At 43.9% G+C, this 18,425-nt stretch overlaps 1 protein-coding gene across 1 annotated transcript; it reads right to left on the bottom strand.

The window, feature by feature from the left end:
- Positions 1-682: 682 nt before the first annotated feature.
- LOC133501019 (NF-kappa-B inhibitor delta) lies at positions 683-17,721 on the bottom strand. Its single transcript, XM_061820392.1, has 12 exons — positions 17,617-17,721; positions 12,627-12,751; positions 12,503-12,536; positions 11,184-11,368; positions 10,927-11,108; positions 7,457-7,562; positions 7,237-7,383; positions 6,964-7,015; positions 5,381-5,538; positions 3,671-3,787; positions 3,437-3,601; positions 683-1,937 (listed from the first exon to the last, which is right to left on the bottom strand). Exons 1-12 carry the CDS (start codon positions 17,630-17,632, stop codon positions 1,866-1,868), a joined length of 1,359 nt encoding a protein of 452 aa, XP_061676376.1. The 5' UTR covers positions 17,633-17,721; the 3' UTR covers positions 683-1,865.
- Positions 17,722-18,425: the final 704 nt, after the last annotated feature.

Genomic DNA, 18,425 nt, shown 5'->3' with positions numbered 1-18,425 from the left:
TGGCAAGTTCTTCTGGATCCGCCTCAGCAATGCGAAGAGGTTGAACTTTCGTTTACAGCAAAAGCATTTGATCGTCTCGCTTGTGTTTGAAGGATAAACGAACACCAAAGCAATCAAACGATGTCATAATACCACAGATATGTTTTTGAAAAATGTATTAAATGAGTTGGCTCGTACACATATACTGTTTCTATCGTTCGTAGTACATCGTGTAATATACAGTGATACCTCGGTTTTCGAACATCTGTGTTTTGGTACGCACTCCCAGCCTTGCACACTCTACTACTAAAGCATACATTTTAAGCAAAAAAATACATATATTTCTGAAATGATTAATTATATAAAGTATTTCAACTATACATGTATTTCTACTATGTAGTTTATTATCAGGAAAAGCTAAAAAAAAAAAAAAAAGTTTTTTTTAGGCTTGGAACTCATTATTTCATTCTTCATTCATTGTAATGGGAAAACGCACCTTGGTTTTCGAAAGTTTCACTTTTAAAAAGGGCCTTCTGGAACGGATTGTGCTTGAGAACCAAGGCACCGCTGTATCTGAATTATCAACGGGTGACTTTTGCTTTCCAACAAACATCCAGAATAACACGTATGAGTCACAGACCTCAAGTTTATTGTAGTCACTGAAATGACAGTCAAGCGAAAGTTTGACCTCTTGGTGGTTTCTGGTCATGACACTCAAGATGTCAGGAATTGGTTTTGGTTTTTTGAAAATGAATTTCACGTATTCCCAAAGAGCGACTGAGTCGCATTTGTTGCAACGTTCCTGTGAGCGCATCAATTTCCCCACGCTGCTCATTTGTGTACACACTCACAAGAACACGGCAAAGATGAAGACTTGTTTAGATCACGACTCATCTCTGCACGGACTTGTCGTCAGGCATGAAGCAAACAAGTTAAAAGTACTTTTACGCAGTAAACGCGTTACATCCGCAAGTATGATGCATACAGAACAAAAGCAAGTGTGCTCATTTTTAATCTGAGCAATGTCAACGTCAGTAAATGCGCAAATTGAATTCAGCATCTCACCATCGTCAATGCGATCATGACAAAAAGTCCTCCAGGTCAGACTGATGATTTCATGGAAATCAATACATTTCTACAAAATGAGTACTTTGTCAACCAAATAGGGAAAATAAACCCTGACTGAACACTAAATAAGATACACAAGCACAAACTAATGAGATAATAAGATTAATTATTATTAATTAATTTGCCTTTAAATCCCGATTCACATGGATTTACGTCTAAAACCGTCAATGGCAGTGAATGTGTTTCAAGATCATCTCGCTAAGTTTCACTGTATACATTTTAGCCACAACAATGAATGTATTTTGAAATGAATATTTATCATCCAAATATGATAGGAGGCCGTTTGTTTGCCAGCATATCACAAATCAATTCCCACCAAAATGTTGTGAAAGGGTGAGACAGCCTCCACGGAGCAACCCATTCCATTTTGCTGCCGATCTAGAGGGAGTTGTAAAAAAAAAAACATTTTTTCCCCACTTTGCAACAACAAATGTGCAGTTTCCTTGACTATATTTGATAAAAAAATAACAGCTTAGTGGCGCGCTCCATTTAGCATTTCATTAGACTGTGCGTGTGTACCCGTCTATTTTTCTAATAAAATATATTTTAAATAGCATCAAGTTGTTTTGGGTTTTTATGAAATATAAAAAAAAAAGTCCTCCATATGAACGTTTCATACAAATAACACAAATATAAATAGTTTTTTTGAAAAGCAGCTCAACAGTGAATCACAGTAAGAGTTGAAATCCAATTTGAATCAGCCTCAGACATTCATACGTGTCATGGAAAAAAAAAAAAAATTCCTCGGTAACTTCTGATCACTCCTGGTCCGGGGAGGCCGCCGGACGTCGACGAGTCGAAGTGCTTCGTTTCTTCAGCAGTAATTTCAGCTTCCAAAAAAAAAAATTGAAAGAATGTTGAAGCGATACACATGCGGTGGCTTGCAAAAGTATTCAGACACCGTGAACAAACGTAAATGCATTTTATTTATTATTTTTGAGAGGCTCAGAGCATTGCTGGCCAGCCACAGGCTATCAAAATAACATACCATAATATTTGTCCAATTCATTTTGATGTATTTTTGTAGCATACAGAATTAAAATTTATTGATTTATTACTTTCAATTATCCATCAAATCAATAGCTGCTTCATTGATTTATTGTGAATAATAATACCCTGAAATATTTTCATTTTATATTATTTTAGAGATTTAGGTCATTTATGTATCTTTAATATATACTCTAAATTAAAAGGATTTTAAAAATATATATTGTAGAAAAGAATTATGGTTAAGATCGTTCTACGAGTAAAATATAGACAAGAGGTAATTATTACTTAGATATATAGCCATTTTATGAGCCGCTTATCCTCACAAGGGTCACTCACAATCACACCTAGGGGCAATTTAGAGTGTCCAATTAATGTTGCATGTTTTTGGGATCTGGGGGGAAACCAGAGTGCCTGGAGAAAACCCAAACAGGCACGAGGAGAACATACAACCCCCACATTGGCGAGGCGGGGATTCGAGCCCCACTCCTCAGAAATGTGAGACCAACGGTCTCACCGGTTGCGTCACCACATCGCCTATTACTTAAATATTAGAGTAAAATACATATACTGTAATTTCCGGCCTACAAGCCGCAACTTTTTTCACACGCTTACAACCCTGCGGTTCATGCGGTGATGCAGCGCTAGCGTTAGTGCGGCGCTAGCGTTAGCGCACCTGGTTACATGGAAAGAGTTTGATGCTACCACGGCGCTAACACTAGCGTTAAACTCTTTCTGTGTACTAACGCTTATAACCAGGGGCGCTCTGTCGGCCGGGAACTAGTGTATTTACTATTGCGGTAGTTTCCACTTGTGCCGTACTTTTTCTTTTTTTGGGACAAAGAACTATAATGCGCCATGAGATTTTTATGAACTTGTTTTTTTTTTTTCCTCCCCACTTGGCTTCCTGTTTTGTTCACTTCTGTTCTGTAACAAACCTTCAAGGTCTTCAAAGAACCTGATACCGACATTAGTTTTCAACCGGGCAAGCGTTATTTACTTATTGGCTGATTTCGGAATAAAAAGGGACTGAATAATGTTATACGTGCTACTTTTTTTCATGCGGGGGTAAAAAAAAAAAAAAAACAATGGAAAAAAAAATGTTTTCCCCTTTCAATTGAAACCGCAATCAAATTCCCAAACGTAACCAAATCAAAACAAGTCACGCTTGATGATGGAAATAGGAAGGCAGGAGATCAAATAAAAAAAAAGATGACGTCAGTTTCGCTTTCTAATTATACACTCACTGGAAACAGCAATAGGTTGGCATGCAGTTGTAACTAACCATTTATTACATCCAAGTACCATCAAAAAATAAATACATAAAAAGCCCGCGCCTCACCCGCTCCCCTTGCACTCCGGCCTGCAGGAGGTGCGCCGGGAGGCCGTTCTCCAGGTTGCGGATGCTGGGGTCGGCCCCTCGGCTCAGCAGCAGCCGCAGGATCTCCTCCTGCCGGGGGTCGCCGTGGAGACAGGCCGCCATGTGCAAAGCCGTGTGGCCGTGCGCCTTGAAGCAGAAATCGGGCCGTGAGTCCAGGCGTCCGCGGCTGTCGGCGGCACAAACGCGCGGACTCACTTTCATGTTGACGAAGTCTTTGACGTCGTACATGGGGATGCTGAGCAGATAGCGGAGCAGGTCGACGTTTCCTTCCTTCACCGCCAAGTGCAGCACAGTCTTGCCGCTTTTGATTTCCTGCAATTGGATCGTGGGAAAGATTGTGGCAAAGAAGAAGAAGACACACACACACGACAAGAAGAAAAGCGCAATAAGTCACGCTCTGGAATATGCAAATGAGCCCAGAAAGAAAACAAAAGTGATGACATCATCGTGGGTGGATTTGGAAGTTCCCCCCTTTTTTTTTTTTTTTTTTTTGTAAAGACAATGACTGAAGAAAACGTTCGGGGCAATATGTATGCACTTGTTACCCTCCAGTAAAAGCCTTAACTAAACGTTCGATGGAATGTGTAAGTTTAAAAAATACATCAAATCAAATGTCTTTTCTTTTCGACTTGTCCCGCACGGGGTTGCCAAATCGTGTCATCTTTTTCCATCTATGCGTATCTCGTGCATCTTCCTCTCTTAACACCCACAAGTCTTCATGTCCTCTCTCACCACATGCAGCAACGTTTTCTTTGGTCTTCCTCTCGCAGCGCCATCCTCAGCACCCTCCTACCAACATACTCACTGTCTCGCCTCTGGACATGTCCAAACCATCGAAGTCTGCTCTCTCTCCAAAACATCCAACTTTGGTGATCCCTCTAATGAGCTCGTTTCTAATCCTATCCAACCTGCTCACTCTGACCGAGAACCTCAGCATCTTCATTTCTGCCACCTCCAGTTCTGCTACCTGTTGATTCGTCAGTGCCACCGTCTCTAATCCACACATCATGGCCGGCCTCACCACTTTGCCCTCCATCCTAGCGGAAACTCTTCTGCAACATAGAACACCAGACACCTTCCGCCAACTGTTCCACCCCGCTTGGACCCGTTTCCCCGCCACACCAGACTTGCATGCAGTACCACAGTTCCTCTCTTGGTACTACTCTGTCTTGGGCTTTCTCTCGGTCTACAAAGACACAATGTCGGTCCTTCTGACCTTCTCTGTACTTTTCCACGAGCATCCTCAAGGCAAATAATGCATCTGCGGTAATCTTTCTCTGCATGAAACCATACTGTTCCTTGCAGATACTTACTTATGGTCTGAGTCTAGCCTCAACTACTCTTTCCCATAACTTTACTGTGTGGCTCATCATCTTTATTCCTCTGTAGTTTTCCCCAGTTCTGAACATCGCCTTTGTTCTTAAAAATGGGAACCAGTACACTTTTCCTCCATTCTTCTCGCATTTTCTCTCCTGCAAGTATTCTTTTGAATAAGTAGGTCAAAAACTCCACAGGCGCCTCTCCAAATTGCTTCCATACCTCCACTGGTATGTCATCGGGACCAACTGTCTTTCCATTTTTCAGCCTGTTCAGTCCCTTTCTAACCCTCCCCCCCCTTACTAATCATTGCCACTTCCTTGTCATTCACACCCTCCATCCTAGCTGAGACTCTTCTGTCACATAACACACCAGACACCTTCCGCAGTTTCTTCACTTCCTTACCACACTCACCGTTGCTCTGGATTGTTGACCCTAAATATTTGAAGTCGTCCACCCTCGCTATCTTTTCTCCCCGGAACCTCACTCTTCCCCCTCCACCCCTCTCATTCACCCATCAAATCAAATGTTATCGGGCAAATGTCCAACATTCCTCTCACAGCAATTGAACTATATTTTGTACTCCACCTGGCTAAGCGGTGAGGCGCCAGCATTGACGAGCATCTGCACACACGAGAGCTTCTCCGCCGCTTTGGCCTGCAGGAAAACGTTCGCCGTCCCGCTGACGAACAGACCCTTCATGGTGACGCTGTGAGAAATGGCCACGCGGTGCAGAGGGGTCATGCCTGCGATACAGACAAATTAACACAAATGAAAATACTTTTGCAGCATACAAATGAAGGAGTCCACTAACAGGTGAAAAACAATAATTGTGTCAGTGCTATAAACTCGTGAATGCGGAAGCGTATCCGGCCACACGTTAACCTTTGCTGAAATCCATCGATCTTTTCAGCTCGTATTCAATACAAATACAACATTTAATTAAATGACCTTTGGTCTCGCCAAAACTCGCATTCTTTAACTACGACTGAAAAAAAAAGAGGACAGAGTCGTCTCCACGGAACGTACACGGAAGCGATTGTGGCCACACATTAACCTCTCTGCTGCGACAGACGGTTTATTTTCTTTTTTTAAAGTGCCACTGTCATGAAATGCATGATTTTTAGCAAGTTATTTAAATTTTAAATAAGGCACCCGGAATGCACCCATCAATTTTTTCACAACAAAACAGAATTTTGATGTATATGGCTTTTTGTCACTCCCGCCATGAAAATCCTCTTGAGGGATTTGTTTTGGAGGAGAAGCAGGAAGTGGCGTTATTAGCAGGAGCCCACTCAGGCGGTCTCGTGTGTTTACACCAGTTTTACCTACGGGAAGGTAGCTCTTTGTTCCTTCGTGTTTGCCAAAATGCCGGCTCGTTATATTGCCGGATATTTTTCGAACACTTGGGAGGATGGATTTACTCCTCATACGTGTCCAAAAGACCCAGTTCGTCGTGAAAAATGGATTGCACGGGTGTAAAGAACGAGAGCTTCGTGGGTTCCAAATGACAGGTAGGTGTGTATAGATCTACTACAAAAATAATAGTTGGGGGGGAAGACGTAATCCTCTCAGAACGTAACAAAAGATCGGCGTATGTAAATCAAGGGTGCTAAATGTGTCGATGTGCGCGTCGATCACAGCTTCGGCCGGGGGTGGCTCATCGCAGCGTCGAGCTGGGGTGGCTCATCGCGGTGCTGAGCCGCGCTGCTTTACAGCGTTTTCGTCACTTGCGGCTGAGCACGCTACATACTGTCAGGGAGTCTGTTGTTAGTTAGAAGTGAGCCGCATATCATCTAACTATGGCTCGGTCACTTCACTCCACTGTGAGATGTTCTCTTTTTCGAAAAGCGATTCCGTCAGAAGGGTTGTCGGAAAAACCCGAAAATCTCTGTTCTTCGTCTCCTATAGCAGGTGCTTCTACGTGTTTTCAGAGGCAAACCTCCCAGTGTGACCTCTGCTGATGACGTAGCAGGCACTATGGCTGCCACTGGGATGCCGGGTGAGACCTCCGCAATTTTGCGCATGAATGACACACTCTCCGCTCGTCTTTATTTTTTCGTATCGACATCGAAATGAATAATATTCCATGTAATTTTCACAATAACTATTTTACAAAGTTTATAGGTTTGTCCGTGGCCCTTTAATTTCCTTTTATTGTAAGTCGTTACCTTCAAAGTCTCTCGCCTCGAGGTTGATTGCAGGTCTGTTGGACAGAATTACCTGGGGGAAAAAAAGCATAATTAATTTACACTGCGTGTGAATATTTCAGAAGACATGATTACAGCAAGCGCTACATAGCATTCAAATATGCTTCTAGTGGCCATGTGTGCATTCATTTGGCATTGCGCCATCATATATATTTGTAAATATGACCTGATTGACTGTGTGATGCGTTTCCACAGAAACATTGGGGAGGAAAAAAAGCATATTTGGCCCGTTACTTGTAATATCTGAGGCGAGCAGTCGTGAGCGGCCAGGTGAAGAGCGTTTTGTCCTTTGACGTCGCAAGCGTTGACGTCTGCTCCGAATGACAACAGATCTTTGACAATGTCCGGCTGGTTCGCTGTTACTGCCACCAGTAAAGCAGTCTGGAAAAACATTTTTTTTGTAGAATGACAATTCCTAAAAACGTATTCTTGTATTCCAATAATTTGCCCGTACTTTGCCTTTGTGCTCTTTGGCGTCAAGCTTCCCCAGATCCCTCAGCTTCTCTGCGGCGGCGAAGGCCCACTCTCTCAGACCTTTAGCGGTGTAGATATGCAGGATGCTGACCCAAAAAAATAATCATCATAATTAGGCAAAGAAACGTAATTATTGGCTAAAATGAGGCCAATAAACATGAAAAAAAAATACAGTCCACTCCATAAAATGTACCGTAATTCCCGACCTACAGAGCGCACCTGGTTATAAGCATCGGTACACAGAAAGAGTTTAACGCTAGCACGGCGCTAGCGGGGCTAGCTTTAAACCAGGGCTCAACAACCTTTTTGAGGCTGAGGGCTACTTCGTGAGCATCGATCGTATGAAGGACTACGTGACGTGTTTGCTGGAAACTTCAGATTCACTACACGTACATAAAATATTTTTGTTTTAATTAATTGTAGTAAATGACATTAAAAGTATTTTAAAATTTTAATTCACGTAAGCAAGTCAGATTCAGAATTTAACGCACAAATAATAGTAACATTTTGTTGGCTATGGTATTATTAGAACATACCTCGCGGGCGCCTTACATGGTCCTCGCGGGCTACCGTTCGCTCGCGGGGACCGCGGTGTTGACCCCTGACCCCCTCTTTCTGTTTACCGAGGATTATAAGCAGCTGCGCTCACACTAGCGCCGCGCTAACGCTAGTGCCGCATCACCGCATACACCGCAGGGTTTGAAAGCATGTGAAAAAAGCCGCGACTTGTAGGCCGCAAATTACCGTACATACTTTGTCCGTCCATTCATCTACTTTAGCATCAATCGAGGGTCACATGTGAACTGTAGATATGATTTAGATAAGATTATGTTTAAGATTTACGTTTGAGGAATGTCAGGGGCAGTCGGAGCACCTGCCGAAAACGCACGCAAGCAAAGGGAGAAGTCGCAGATTTTACGCACGAATGCTTGGGAGGAGATTTGGATTCACTACAACATCGTGCTGCCATTATGAAATTTTTACAATCATAATTCTGGGGGAGGGGTGAAAAAAAACCACCCCTTTACTATAATAATCAAAAGTTGGAATTTCCAAGTATTCCAATAAGCGGCTGTTTAATTGTGAAAACACGGCCGACAACGTGTGGGAAGCAACTCAACTCATAAATTTGACCCAGTTACCTCATAAGCTCATTATATGCCACGTATGACTCACCAGTCAAGACACTCGTAAACAGTCATTCATAACACGGAAGATGGCAATACGTGGGTTGATTCGAGTTGTAGCCGTGATAAGAAGTCGGCGATGTTTTTGTGTCGGTAGACGGAGTTCAAAGGAGAAAGTCACTTTTGCCCCCGTTGGTCAACGAAAAAAATGGACATATGCCGATCACCCGGCCATTGCCCATCAGCAATAAAACTAACGCAACTTGCGATTCGACAGTTTCACACTACTTTACCGATGACAACCAGAGTAACGCAACACGACATGTAAGTGAAAAGCAAACCGGTCGCTACTTCTGAAGGAAAGGGAAAGCAAAACGTAAAATGAAATACTTGTTATATAGCATGACCAATTCAATAACAATAAACACAACACTTAAATCAGCTGGTCTGTTTCAGTTATGTTCCCTTATTTTATTGCACCAATGTTTTATAGACAGTGAAACCCAGCTATTCGCAGTCCTATAGGAGTCGAGTCAAAAATAAATCTTCGATACTATAATGGATCCCCATAATAATGGACCTTTCCGACCTGTCAATCATTTGTACAACAATAGCCAATCAGATAGCCGCATTGTCTTAACCCCTGGCTTGACACGCCCCTCTCGCCGTATTGTCCCACAAGCAATGCTGGCTGTCAGTCGCGGGCGCTTGGAAAAGTTAACGTTCCAAAGAAAATGGCCCTCAGATGCGCATGGGGAACGTGCAATTCTGATGAAAGATATCCTGCTAGCTTACAAGGATTCATTTTCCAACGTCTAAAACATGATTGACGAAGTGTCTACGATGGATTAGGGCTCGCGGAAGAGCGCACCTACAACTAAATGTGGACAATGTCAACAAACACGAGGCTGTATGTTCGAGGGTAAGTGAGGGAGAAGTATCTTCTCTGAGTTTGACTGAACTATTATCAATGCTTTACACATTGCATGAGAACAACTTTCACTTTGTTAGCGTATCACTGACCTGCCGAACAAAGTGCGTCATGTTTTATGCCGAAGAGTCGGCTTAGTGATACGTAAATGCGTGATGTCATGCAAGAGAAATGTCAAGCTGCCCATTTGTCACATCAGACTTTTAAGACAGAGCACTGGGCTCCATTAAGAGCCGAGTCAAATGAATACACCCACTCGCTTATTATGAAGACTACAATGATATTACTCGTGATCCGTCCAAGTCAAAAGTACTCACCCTGCTTAAACATGTGCAGTACGATTCCAGTATTTTATCCAGTTGGTTTTCAATATGAAGTTTGTGAGGCGTCAAACTTTTTTTTGCGTCAATCGCCAACATTTCGCCGTAACTCTGATCTTGCGTCCTGCTCTGTCCAAAATCTTAATTCCGTGTACATATCCTTGCGGGAAATAGTTGAGACCTCTCTGTAGAAGTCCCTTGGACAAGTCTGACGCATTTGGCAGAAAACATACCTGCAATATTATCTGGAATATGCGATAGAGAATCGACTTCAAACCTGTTATGTTCAGTCGCCATTTTGGAAGCTTGCGGGACATGGCTCAGGAGGCGGAGCTTAAGATCGCCATCGGAAAGGTCCATTGCGCTATCTTTGATTTATTTATTTTGATCTGACCTCCCACCCCAGCCCACAGCCACCCACCCTCGTGGACTTGCAGGTGACCAGAACTATGACACGAGCGAGGAAAATCCTCTTGGACCCTTCACATCCAGCTCCTTCCCTCGGGTCGGCGCCACATAACAATGCAAACCAAAACCGGCAGACATTCCAACAGCTTCTTCCCTCTCGCAATTAACTTCTTAAACAACTAACATAACAATTCAACTGGAATATACTGCCAATTTTTTTTTTTTGTCTTGACTTTGTTGTCATATTTCTGACGGTCCAATTACCATTGCACCATTTGCACATCTGAGCAGTACCTGAAGCATTTGCACAATCGACACTTTTTCAGACTATTTCAGATTTAAATTGCATACACTGCTCGAGGATTCTGCATCCTTTTGAAGTATTGTCCAAAGGAAAAAAAAAAATTACCATCCACAGTTTATTGCTCAAAAATATTCTCTTTCAAATTACTGTCTGTCTGTTGTCGTACTCGACACGTACTCGAGCGGCTCCAACTCCCGGAGATGAATTCCTTGTGTGTTTTTTCATACTTGGCAATAGAGATGATTCTGATGGCCGCTTGATGACAATGACAATATTTCCCTAATCAGGACACACAACGTTGCTCCAAAAAATTTCCGATTTTAAGTCCCAACAGTCAGGAAGACACTGATGAGCACTCACGTGTCGCCGTCCTCATCCTGGCCGATGATTCTGGCGTAGTCCATCTCTCTCAGCAGCATCCTGGCATTCTCCAGCGTGGCAGCGTCCAAGCACGACCCAAAAGAGGCTTGAGGGGCCTGACTTGGCTCCAAAGAGGACCAAGTCGAAACCGTGCTCTGACCCGCGGCTCCCATCTGGCACCCCTGCGCGAAAGACCACCGGCTCAAGTTTCGACTTGAAATTGCGGATTTAAAAAGGCTTTCGTCGTTTCTCCTCACGTAGGATTGAGGCGCAAATCCCTGGAGATGCTGCTGGGGGTTGAAATCCGGGTCCATGGTGACGTCATAGCCCACGGGGAAGGTCTGTCCGCCTTGGTTGGGGTCATAGGAGAGAAGGGAGTCCTGGATTGGCCCCCAGTGATCGGCGCTCACAGCTGTCGAGTCTGCGTAGCTGCTTGATGCACCTGAAGAAGAACGACATCGGGCAATTATTGTATGCAAATACCAAATCTCTCCATGGAAATTCTTCTTTATAGATTCCCTGTTTTGATTGTTAGATAGCGGCCCGGTGGAGCAGCTGGAAAGTGTTGGCCTCACAGTTCTGAGTTCCCGGGTTCAATCCCGGATTTACCTGTGTGGAATGTGCATGTTCTCCCCGTGCCTGTGTGGGTTTTCTCCAGGTGGGTACTTCAGTTTCCTCCCACATCCCCGAAAGATGCAACATCAATTGGACCCTCTAAATTGCCCCGAGGTGTGATTGCGAGTGCGACTGTTGCCTGTCTCCATGTGCCCTGCGATTGGCTGGCAACCAGTTCAGGGTGTACCCTGCCTCCTGCCCGTTGAGGGCCGGGATGGTCTCCAGCACTCCCCGCCCTCCTTGTGAGGATAAGCAGCTCAGAAAATGAATGGATTGTTAGATACAGTACGCATCTTTTAATAGCGCGCTTGTACTTTAAACATACGTAATGGTGCAAAACGCGGAGGTGCTGAACTGCTTGTTTCTAAAACAATTATTACAACCACATTATTATTATGATGATGATTTTTCTTGAAAGATTTTTAAAAAAAGGTACTTGTAGGTATTATGAACATCCTCTCAGCCAGCTACAATCACAAAAATAAACTCAATCAGGAGTTTACATATCTGGATGTTTTACAAGCTCATTTTTGTTGTTGTTAGTGACGGGATACTGTTTAATCCTCTTGAGTTATTTTCATATTGTTGTTATGGTCAATTATGTTAGTTGATTGACTAAAAAGAACAAATGAGGTTCCTTGGCCGGAAAGAGGTTCAAGTGATTTTCAAAAGCGGCGTTTCGAGGCAGCTCTCGCATTGGCTCTAACTTGATGTTTGATAAATAATTTGATTTTTGTTTATTATTATTATTATTACTTTAACTTTTAATGAATTCGATCTAATGATGTGACCAGTGGGTGCATTCCAATCAAATCTCACTGATACTGGCACCTTTGGCCCTGGTCTACTTCCTGCCGCGGTGCAGGGTATTTCCAAATGACAAATACAGGCACATTGAACCCCAAATAATCGAGTCATCGTTGTTTGCGACGCTCTCGTACAGGAATTGTCAAAGTCTTACCTTGGCAGGTCAGTTGCTCTGACACCGGCATCTGCTACGAGAGGAAGTACAGAAAAAAAAGTGACGTCGTGAACTAAATTGTACTGTGAGTTATCAGATTAGCTGCTGCAAGATGTTTTCTTACAGTAAGCATGAGAGCGGTGGGGTTTGCGGCGTAAGAGGTCAAACCGGAGCACGTCTCCCGCTTTCGCTTGTCTTCCAAAAGTTTCTTCAATGTGGTCGCGTTGCCACGCGGCTTCTCCTTCGGCGCTGTGTGAGAACCGAAAGGTAACGTGTTGATTTTTTTATTTTTTTTTTTTGGGCTTTTTGAGTACCCTATTTTCCGCACCTTCAATGACGGGCCCATTTGAAAACTTTTTTTCATATATAAGGCGCATTGACTGGACGCTACAGTAGAGGCTGAGGTTAAAGGGGAAATCCAGTGCTTTGCATGAACAGCGTATCTGACAGGTTATGTAATATGTACCCTATTTTGACAATGTGATGTTAAATCATCTCTCTTTTAATAGTGTTTTGAGAAGATTTTTATCGACAATTACGACTTTTCAGGGGCGCTGCCATCTTCGCGAGTCACGTGACCTACGTGCGCGGATGTGACGTGTTACGTGGGGTTCCAAGCGCTCGATTACACGGGACACCATTCATGCCCAGCGCTGACTCCTCTGATTTGTCCTCATCTGATGAGGAAATAGCACTACTGGCTGATCGGGGAAGACGGAGGAATACTTCCGTACAGATTTGAACCTGTGGCTGTAATTAATGTTGACTATTTGGATGGTTCTTCAGGCGGAACGTGCCGCAACAAAGGCTCGATTACATGGGACACCATTTATCCTCAGCGCCGATTTCTCGGATTTATCGTCATCTGATGAAGAAATAGCAGTATCGGTTGATCGGGAAGACGGAGGAATACTTCCATACAGATTTGAACCTGTGGCTGTAAAAGTTGAATATTCGGATGGTTCTTAGGGCGGAATGACGCGGAGACTGACTACTCGGAGGCCTACGCCCGGGACATAAGTGCCTAAACAAAGGCCCCCGGAGCTCCGGGCCGGCAGCCGCGGATGTTTCTTCGGACGGAAATGACGCCAAAGCTAGGCTAAAGGCCTCCGCCGCCGGCGGCTTTTGTAGACCCGAGTAGTCAGACTCCATGTCATTCCGTCCGAAGAACCATCCAAATATTCCATATTAATTACAGCCACAGGTTCAAATCTGTATGGAAGTATTCCTCCGTCTTCCCGATCAACCGACACTGCTATTTCTTCATCCGATGAAGATAAAAACGAGAAATCGGCGCTGGGCATGAATGGTGTCCCGTGTAATCGAGCGCTTGGAACCCCACGTAACACGTCACATCCTCGCACGTGGGTCATGTGACTCGCGAAAATGGCAGCGCCCCAGAAAATTCCCAATTGTTGATAAAAATCTTCTAAGAACACGATTAAATGAGAGAGGATTTAACATCAGGTTGTCAAAATAGGGTACATATTACATAACCTGTCAGATACGCTGTTCACGCAAAGCACTGGATTTCCCCTTTAAGTTTGCAGAACCTTGTTCCAGATACAACTGATACTATTTGGCTACACCAAAGTTGATCCAGTATCTAATACGAGCTTGCTTGGTTAATATTTCCTTTGACAAGTAAATGATAACGATGAGAAAATATTGCACACCACAGAACAAAAAAACAAACATTTCCACTCCGTGAGCCGACACACTGACTCCATGAGGAAGACACGTGACGTCGGAGAGAAAACGTTCAGAAAGGGATTGCCTACATTTTTTCTATGACATCTTCCTGTGTAGTCGTGTCACAGAAACCCAAACCACATCTTCCTCTATTTGATGTGACACACGTGCACGTCATGCCGCCACGTTCGCTTGTTTTCTGTCGACTGCAACTTCTGTTTTGACCAAAATTTCTACATGGGGGGGGGGGCGATAGTCACGTTGTTCGCTTGTGGCTTTAAGTTATTTATTGGAAGAATTCTTTTTTTTTTTTTTTTTTTCCCCAGATTTGAATGACTCGATAACGTACGTTGTCCAGGAGCTTTGAAAATAATACATGTGAGATTTTATTGATTTAGAATTTTTTCTCATCCAAACAAGAATTAAATATCCTTATTAAATACTTAGTTGTATACCCCTAATCTAGTGCTTCTCAAATAGCACGGCACAACCCTCTGCCCTTAACAACATGAACATTTATACATTTATTCTTTATAGTAAGTTGATGGATATCCTTTTATTTTGTACTTTCTTCAATTTTACATGATATTATCCTTTGTAGGCGGCACGGTGGGTCAGACGGTAAAGCATTGGCCAATTAGTTCTGACGTCCCGGGTTCGATCCCGGTCCCGCCTGTGTGGAGTTTGCGTGTTCTCCCCGCGCCTGCGTGGGTTTTCTCCGGGCACTCTGGTTTCCTCCCACATCCCAAAAAAACGCAACATTAATTGGACACACTAATTCGCCTCTAGGTGTGATTGTGTGTGCGGCTGTTTGTCTTCATGTGCCCTGCGATTGGCTGGCAACCGGTTCAGGGTGTTACCCCCGCGTCCTGCCCGCTGACAGCTGGGATAGGATCCACCACTCCCCCCGACCCTCGTGAGGATAAGCGGCTAAGAAAATGGATGGATGGATGGATGGATGGATGGGTTATCCATTATATATAATGTTATTTATATACAGGTGTACTCACGGGGGCTGCGGGTACGGGGGAATTTTTTTTTTTCTTCTTCCTGGTGGGTTAGTCACAGAAAACAATTGAGAATGATCTAAAATGTGTTAAATGTCCCGAAGTAAGTTTTTCCTGGTCCAGATTTGAAGGAATATTCGAAATTCTTAATGTGAGAGCTTCAAGAATGAGATTCCAGAAGCTTCACGTTACGCGTCATCCGTTCTGAAAAAGAAGTTTTGTTGCGGGTTAGGGACGATTGTCCTGTTAGGAGACAAAATATTGCGCAACTTTCAGTCCCCTTGCCGGCGATTTGAGGTGAAGTTAAAGATTTTGAAAGTAACACCTAAACATCAATTTATTTTAATCCTGAAAGTGACAGCTGTGATCTCCTGTTTCTTGTCAAAGCGATGACGAATGTATGAACAAGCAACTATTTGCATCTACAGGCAATTTAGAGTCTTTAGAGATCATCATTTCTATCCATCCATTTTCTTTTTTTTTTTTTTTTTTTGCCGCGTCATCCTCACGAGGGTCGCGGGGATTGCTGGAGCCTATCCAACGGGGAGTAGGTGTGGTACACCCTGAACTGGTCGCCAGCCAATCGCACGGCACATAGAGACAAACAGTTGCACTCACAATTTCAATGTGGGAGGAAACCGGAGTGCCCGGAGGAAAGCCACACCTGCACGGGAAGAACGTGCATACTCCACACCGGTGGGGCCGGAATTGAACCCGGGACCTCAGAACTGTGAGGTCAACGCTTTACCAGCTGAGCCACCGTGCCGCCAGTTATGATTATTCATCCTCCCAATTTTGGAAAGCAAGAAACCCGCCAAAGCACGGAGGACCAAAGCTGACATTCTAACCCCGAACCTCTTCACTGTGAGACAGACGCGGGAACCGCTTGGACACTGTACCACGCTTGGACTCTGCATTTGTTTAAAAACGGCACCGAAATACTTTCCTAACAAATGTGAATTCAATTAGGAGATAAAAGAATAACGAGTGCTGACTCACTTGTCACGTCGAGCGCTAAATTTAAAACAATCGGACCTTGTGCGATTGCGGAATGTGCCCACACTAACGCTCACATTATCAGAATACATAACTCAGTCTGAGCCGTTTGATCTTTACACAGAAATATCAACTTTGGTCACTTGACGCAAAATAAAAGAAAACTTTCAAGACGTTTGGTGCAGCTTGGAAAAAACTAGCTTGGGACGCCAAAGGTCGCGTGGCGCAGTTTTCACTAACAAACTCGACTACTTCATTTTTCACGTTAAAAGTAATCAAATTACATTGAAATAAGACTTGTCGTCTCGAAAGTGGCCCGTTTTCAGACGATGTTCACTTATTTCAAGCTCATTTCTACTTCGTACTCCTTTGGCAATTTTTCGTTCTGCTATCCATCCATTTTCTTGCCGCTTATCTTCACGAGGGTCACGGGGAGCGCTGGAGCCCATCCCAGCTCTCAACGGGCAGGAGGCGGGGTTACACCCTGAACCCGTTGCCGGGCAATCGCAGGCCACATGGAGACAAGCAGCCGCACCCACAATCACACCTAGGGGCAATTTAGTGTGTCCAATTAATGTTGCGTTTTTTTGGGGATGTGCTCTCGTTCTGCTCATTTCCAGTGAAAAAACGAGTTCGGAACAAGTCAAACTCGCCCGAAAAGATTTTCCTTTCCTGGTGACGAGTCTTCTTTTCTATCTGCTCCCTCATTCTTGTAAGGGCGCACAAAGATCTGACAAGACCGAACTACAAAACGGCGAACTTGACGATCGGCGAGCCGCCTCAACCTGACACAAGTGCTGTCCACGAGTCGAGCGTCCCAATATGGGTTTGTTCCTCCCCCCCCCTCCCCCCCCCATACTGTGGGATTTTGAAGAGTGTGATCTTTTTATCTGGTTTCGCACTGATGCCCCCCACCCCGAGCTGCAGCGCCCCGGGTTGCCCTTTGACTATGTTAAAATACAGGCCGTGGAAAGCCCTGGACACTGAGTCACGTGCGTGGGAGGCGAGACGGGGATTCCAACGATCTCTCTCTTCTGGGCTCGCTCCTCGCAGAAAGAGTGAAAGAAACGAGCGGCCCTCTGTCCCGTTTCCTCATTTTGTGGTCGAACAGAATCAGAGTGCGTGAGAGAGAGAAAAATAAAATAAAATAAAATAAAATAAGAGACAAGGAAGATTTGTTCTTGTTTGGTCAAAGACATACACGAAGTACTCAAAAACTGCTACTAACTAGGAGGACAATTGCTGTACGGGACCCGGATGGCTGAAACATAAATGGGAGAAACTGAAGGAAAAATGTAAACAAAACTAAAGGGAAATAAATGGAAAAGAACAATTATGGGATCTATTGCGTGTGGGAAAGGTGTCGCATGGCCATTCAGTGAAAGATATGAATGAAAAATGGATTGAAAATGCGCTCACCTTTATCACAGTGCATGCCTCTGACGTCTCGCTTGCTCTGAGAGTAGAAATCGAACGTCGCGCAGATGTGTGACGCGTGCTTGCCTGAGGTCTGTCTGCCTTCTTGTTGACTACTCGCCGCTGCTTGTACACAGACGACACGCCGCCTACACGTGTGTGTCATCCACGCCCTTTCTTGTGTGTGCTCGTGCATGTGTGTCTGTCTGCATGCGTGGCTGGGTGTGCGTGTGTGTTTCCATATTTATATGTACTTCCCACTTTCACTGTTCCTTGAAATAACCAGAACATTCTGAAATAAGATGGCTGTATTTGACTAAGTAATAATGATAATATGATTACACCGTCAGCCTTAAGCCAGAGTATTCATATTTCAATATCAATACTTTATTATATTTGCACATCCTGTAAACTCCTCTTCTGTATATTTGAAGAAGAACAACAAAGACAGGTGCTAAATATAACAATTTCACTGAAATCCTTTAATAATAAAATGTCATCTAGAGCTTTAGCTGAATTCCATCCATAGCGCTTATCCTCATTAGGGTTGCTGCCGAGCTGGCTCAATATAAAAGACAGGTTACGCCCTTGTTAGATTTATTATTCTATCATCCGTTTGTTTATATCATCCTCGCCTGAATCGTACTCTTTGCGAGCGGCCGTGCGACCCGAAGTGTGACCCAGCGACACCTCGAGGAGTGATGCACCCCCTTGCTGACTTCAAAGCAGGTACTCCTCAACACGATTGTTATAAATGTTAGCTTGATATTCATCTCTGTATTTGCCTTTGTGTTGGTATTGTCATCTGTTCC

The sequence above is a fragment of the Syngnathoides biaculeatus genome, chromosome 5, assembly GCF_019802595.1.
Source record: "Syngnathoides biaculeatus isolate LvHL_M chromosome 5, ASM1980259v1, whole genome shotgun sequence".
Classification (NCBI taxonomy): Eukaryota; Metazoa; Chordata; class Actinopteri; order Syngnathiformes; family Syngnathidae; genus Syngnathoides; species Syngnathoides biaculeatus.
Note: the sequence above shows the minus strand (reverse complement) of the source record. Positions and strands in the feature narration are given on the sequence as shown.